At 45.4% G+C, this 6,000-nt stretch overlaps 1 protein-coding gene across 1 annotated transcript in view; it reads right to left on the bottom strand.

Moving 5' to 3' along the window:
* Nucleotides 1–1,330: 1,330 nt before the first annotated feature.
* The window catches only part of vwa8 (von Willebrand factor A domain containing 8), a 74,024-nt gene continuing 69,354 nt past the window's right edge, over nt 1,331–6,000 (bottom strand). Inside the window, exons 43-45 of the mRNA XM_069712073.1 lie at nt 5,391–5,489; nt 4,161–4,399; nt 1,331–2,995 (exon numbers count right to left, since the gene is read on the bottom strand). Coding sequence (XP_069568174.1) covers nt 2,887–2,995; nt 4,161–4,399; nt 5,391–5,489 — 447 coding nt within the window. The 3' untranslated portion in view covers nt 1,331–2,886. The remainder of the gene's footprint in view (nt 2,996–4,160; nt 4,400–5,390; nt 5,490–6,000) is intronic.

The following is a 6,000-nucleotide window of genomic DNA, read 5'->3' as shown; positions in this document are numbered from 1 at the left end:
GCTGAGCTGTCTGGGATTCTGAGAAGTCGCTGACTTTCTAAGAATGAAATGCTTCTTGGACTCCTGCAGAATAAATTAACACAGTATCTCACTCACATAATGCACACAATTATTGGTTTTACTAATAACACTAAGTATGTCGTTGACGTTCAGTATGACTTCATAATTGTTGACACATATTGTAAACACAAACAGAGCGTCCTTTTATCTCTACAATTAACTTATATTGTGTTATTAGCCATTTATTAGATATTTGTAAACTATTAATAACTGTCAGGTGCTAAAAAAAAACTGGGAAGCGAAGGCCTTAAAGTGCAATACCACTGAGGGCCACTAGGGGCTGGGTCCAAAAAAGGCCCTGGCTCCATAGACTCCCATTCAAAAATCAGCAACTTCGTTCATGAAATACAAAGTCAGTAAATTTTTTCCACAGGTCATTATTGTGTCATTTGCTAAATTCCCTTCTTCTGACCATTGATGTATTGGTACTTCTGAATATAATGTCATAATTAGTTAAATATTAGGCCTTAAAGAGAGGTATGTTTAGAGGCATACCTAGTTTAATTGACATGCAGTCATGTTTCTGGTATCGGTGGGCGGGGCGTATTGTCCATGGGTTCCCAGTTAGCTCCACCCCTTTCTCCTCCTGGTTTGTCCAAGGTCACTTCTGGCTCCAAAACACAAAGATGGCGATTCCCAGCATGCCACAGTGAAGGCTTCAAAACAGCACTTCACAAACCAATGAATGGGCTGACGCCTGGTCTCCACCTTTGAAAAAAATACTGTTTTAGTTCATCTGAAATTTTGTTTTTCACATCCACTCCGAAGGGCGGACCAATCAGCGACCAGTGCCGGCGGTTAACCGCATTTGTCCCACACCTCCTTCACTGTGATTGGATGGCTGGTGACAGTGACGAGCGCAGCTCTAATATTTTTCAACTCTCTCTGACCGGAAAAAAATTGCCAAACATTCAGTGTGCAGCGCAAAATAAAGGCTCAGCACCTCGTCAAGCTGCTGGCGTTCATTAAAACAATTAAAACAAATATGCTGTATTCAGGAAAAAACACTTCGGTGAACACGGCTCTATGTAGTTAGTTACAGAGGTGGCAGAGTGTCGGCCGGTTTCGGTGCATGCTGATTGGTTAAAATGAACCTACGCCCAATAGTTCTCTATGGAGGGTGACAGACCCATATTCACACAATGGAATTGGGTCTGGTTCGCACCAGGCTGCGTTTGGGGACCAATTCGTACAAACTGATTATTCATGTAATAATCAGGCAGCAGCAGAAATCTGATTCAGTCGACACCTGACAAAACAAAGACTGGAGTAATGAGTTAACTTGTTTTATTAACATTTTGTACATTACTTTTACAGTTTATGTCAACATGAATTAATAACATTGTGCAATTAAATAGGATTTATTTTATTTATTCATTTATTTTAACATGCTTCAATGCACATTTTCAAATGCCCAAACATGAGCTTTTAACAAGAAACACTTTTGTTCCGTCAAACTAATCAGTAGAAACAAAAGAGAAGGTCAGGGGGAGATTAAAGTAGGTTAACAATGACAGAAACATCCCTCTATCAGAGAGCGATCAATAAGAGTTAGACTGCCTGTTCTATTGATCCCATCAGTCCGGCAGAGTGATGTGTGATCACAAATGATGACAAGACACTGATAGGGTGTTTGGTGCACGTGCCACAGGCCTGTGTGCACTGAATCTCTCAGCCCACACTGACACACAACCAAGTCACAGACTTTTCTACTTCCACTATCTCGCAGTGGCCGACGTGTGTGTGTTTGAGAAAAAGGCCGAGGAGTAGGAGGTCCTGCAATGAAAGGCGAGCTGAGATTCCTTGCAAGACTGAGAGCGCACAGGGCGTCAGAAGGGCCATCCACCAGGAAGGAAAGGGCCTGTGCCTGTTGACATGGATGCTGTAGGAGAATACACATATATATACACACACACACACACACACACACACACACACACACACACACACACACACACACACACACACACACACACACACACACACACACACACACACACACACACACACACACACACAGCAGGGGGTTGTGCAACAGCGGCTGCCTTTAAAGAGCGTGTGCAGTCAGGTGGGAAATTCCCTGGACACAGTCCCGACATTCCAAAGGAGCCAAGTTTTTGCCGCTCGGCTCATCCAAGGTGGTGCGTCGGTGTCACCCTTCCTGTGTGTGTCTGTGCGTTTCTGTGTGACAGACGATAAACTAGGAGGAAATCCAAATTAAGTGGGGCTGTGTCAAGTTCGTGGCCTTTCCCTTTGAGTCTCTCCCGGTCCATAACAGGACAAAGACGTGTGTGTGTGTGTGTGTGTGTGTGTGTGTGTGTGTGTGTGTGTGTGTGTGTGTGTGTGTGTGTGTGTGTGTGTGTGTGTGTGTGTGTGTGTGTGTGTGTGTGTGTGTGTGTGTGTGTGTGTGTGTGTGCGTGTGCCTGTGAGTGCGTCAGCTTTCTGTCGGCCAAAAGCACAATGAAAAACAACAACAGGTTAGGCTGCGTGTTTGATCCCCACATGGGGTCTGAGACAGGCTCCAGACATTCATAACGCCTCCGGTATCATTTCACAGCAGAGTGCAGTCATACTGCAGAAGATCACAGGCGTTATGTTGAGCCCAGAGGCGCCTTACAAAGCATCTAAACACTATTTAACCGTGTCACGCCAACGCGACACTGTGACAGACCGAAGGCTTCTGGAGTACACTTTGTAAAGTTGAGTCTCCAGACCTGATCTGATAAAAGTCATGTGATCTGATACAGGAAGAGAGTTAAGGACACGTGGTGATAAGTGTCAGAGCGAGCACAACACACTTCTTCTGAGGTTCTGAGTGTGTTTGTGTCAAGCACTGGACAACATTGTAGATGTGAAGATCTGCTGCAGTATTTGGGGAATCTGCTTGGTGTCCATGGCAACGAAGGATCTCCCTGCTGGAAGGGTCTTTTGGAGTCTGAAACAAAGAGCAAAAAAAACAGAGATAGACGTTTAGGGTTCAACAGAGGAACTGAACTTTAACATTAGAATCGTTTTCCCAAAATAAAAAGACAGACAAGTGCTTGTTTTCAGTGTGAAATGTTGCTCAACATGTAGTGAAAGAGTACAGTGTGTGTGAATGAAAGCGCTGTCATTCACACGGTGTGGATCAGGACCAGGACATGCAGCCACCTCCACTGCATGAACTCTTTGTTCTTTAAATCCTCCGTTTGTTAATGCATTGCTCTGTTTTCCTCAAAGTGAGGACACACACATCCCGCACACAGTCCTAATGTGTCCTAAAGTCAAATTATGAAACTCTGGCTTCTCATAAATAAGTCCACGTGCTCACGTGCATGTGGGACATGTCAGAATATTATTATTCTTGTTGCTATCAGTTAAAGAGTAATTCCTTTTAGCTGCTTTCTGGTCATTTTTCTTTGCTTTCCCTCTTTTATCTTCCTTCTCTCTGTCTTGTTGCTCTCACTCTTCACAGAGTCATGAGCCCAAGAGCAAACCAGGTTATTGTCATTCTAAAGGCCCTTCAGCTCTCGACTGCATTCTAAAGCCGGCGGCTCTTCAAAGGCCCCGAGGCTGACGAGCCTCAGCAGGGAGGATGTGTGTCTGGCCGGAGCTCCAGAAGGAGCCTGGAGCAGAATGACAATAAGAAGGTGGAGCGGACTTCAGAGTGAATTTACTCTCTTTTGTCCTGGCAGCAAAACTCGGGATTTAATTTGAGACGTGACAACAAAGGTCAGCAGGACGAGCAGCAGGCGGGAACATGAGCACACCTCAGCTCGACTCAAGTGGATGGTCATTGTTCCACTTCGCTCTGACCTCTAGTTTGGCTTTAGTGGTTTTGGATGACTGGCTACAGTCAGGATTCATTTTGATGTTGAAATATTCATTTGAAGTTCTTTACGTCTCCATGTACCTTCAGTTGTCTGCTCCTCTTTCATTCCTTCTTCTCTTCCCATGAACCTTTTCCCTCCTCTGTCTCGCATCTTTTCTTCCTGTTGGCCTCAACCATGTTTTCATTTTGGCTTCCTCTCCTCCCACTTCACCTGTTCTTCAATTTCGTATTCTCTTATTTCTGACTTGTACTTAACTCCACCAGGAAAGCCTCGTCTCCACCTCCTCACCTTTCAGCCTGATCGCCAAGGGAGCCGATGAAGATGGCGAAGGCGTTGACCTGCGGGTCCGATGTCAGGACGTGGGCGAAGCGCTCGGGCCGGATGCCGTAGCGCTCCAGGTTTGCATCGCTCAGCACCACCACGAAGTGCTCGTCCGCCTCCTCTCGTGCCAGCTCCGTAATGCTGGCCTCCGTGCCCTCCAGAGTGTAGTCGCCGCTCATGCAGAACTGAGAGTGGGCGTGCATGGTCTGCAGGATGAGGCAGATACAACAGGTTTGTTAGAAGAGGAGCTGCAGAGTGAACGCACTTCTTTCCACATCTACACTCTCAAATTTGATTCACTTTTAAACTTGCAGTCTTTCGCCCGAACTGATGCTAATTCAATCAGACTTTACACCTTCAGGAGACACAAAAGCCTCAAGCATTTTTAGCAGTTTAACTTCTTATGACCTGTAAACAGACAGAACTGTAAAATCAGTAGAAAAACCCCCGCTTCCCTGGACAAATCAAACCAAAACTATCTGCATGGCTGAAAACCACGAGAAAACAGGTGCAACCAGAGTTCAGAGACTGTTCCAGGCGCACACTGATGTGCACGGAGCAGAAGGGAGCAATAACTTTAATGAGTATGTTTTTTTCCAAATTATGTTGCTTTATCAACATCGGAACATGTGTTCCATGTGTTTTTGTGACCTGTGCTACGTGTGAACTGCTGATTTCGACTCGGAAGAAACCTCTCGCGGCTCGTTGCTTTATTGTTGGAGACTTTCTTTGAAACATTTCAAGAGTCTCTGTTGCTGATTTCCTGAGTTTGACAAAGCATTTGATGTGGCTCTCTGCTCAAGTTTCAGGTCCATGCTGAAAAATCACGAATGTGCATGTACCAGTAGTCCCAAAAACAGGTGTAACCCATCTGCTGATGTTAATCAGGAGATGTGACTTGGAATACATCCTCACAAAAGTTATTGCTTCCCGCAGCTTCGGGTTCATTACTGTGCTCTGCTGCATTTATGTGCAACACAAACACGTTTTGGACTTTCTGATCGCATCTCATCTGTTTTTGCAGCTCTGTAGTCCCATTTGAGTGAATATATACTTTTAGCTGCATTGGAACACAGACTTTCGAAGAAAGAAATACAACAATTCACACCACTTCCTTCAGTCTCTCTGGCTGAGTGTGTGTGGGCCCTTATTAGTATGGAATAAGAAAACATGACTGGGCTGATGAGGAATGTGTACCTTGAGGACTTTGAGTCTCTGTTTGTTGTTCTTGGGGGCTTTGTCTGCTGTGACCAGCTCGATGTCGTAGCCGTCACCCGAGTGGCCAACTATGTCGTACTGTGGAGAGAAAACAGTGAAAGTAACACAAGACCTGACAAAGAAAGTCAAATTTATGATGTGTCGAATCGGTGACAATATTCTAATTGTTGCACAACTCGGCCTTTTATGTAACCCCCCCACATGGTAACACAGCACCTGCAATAGCACTCTGAAATAAGTGTGAAGACGCAGGTGTGACGGTGCAGAGACGTCAAATTGTAACTTACTCAAGGCTATCCTCGCTCCGACCAGCACCCGCTGCAGCGTGTTAACCCTGTCAGATGTGTACACGCCTCCCATACACCATCCATCATAACGGGCTTACATAAGGCTGCCTGGCACTCGCAGTTATTTCAGGCCGCAGGTATTACGTATATGTATGGGCTATTTCTAAAAAGGGCAGTTATGGCCGTGGTGGTCAGAGGTATGCGACTCTGTGTCTCATCCATCCATATCGCTGTTGCTGGGTAGGAAGTCTAGTTTTGTTGTGTCTTTCCTGTCCTGTCAATTCTACTGTGTTTCAGTTGGT

This window comes from Brachyistius frenatus, unplaced genomic scaffold (genome assembly GCF_029030835.1).
Source record: "Brachyistius frenatus isolate BFR_SWC_R1_liver_20210118 unplaced genomic scaffold, ASM2903083v1 Contig_106, whole genome shotgun sequence".
Classification (NCBI taxonomy): Eukaryota; Metazoa; Chordata; class Actinopteri; family Embiotocidae; genus Brachyistius; species Brachyistius frenatus.
This window is presented reverse-complemented; position numbering and strand designations above follow the sequence as displayed.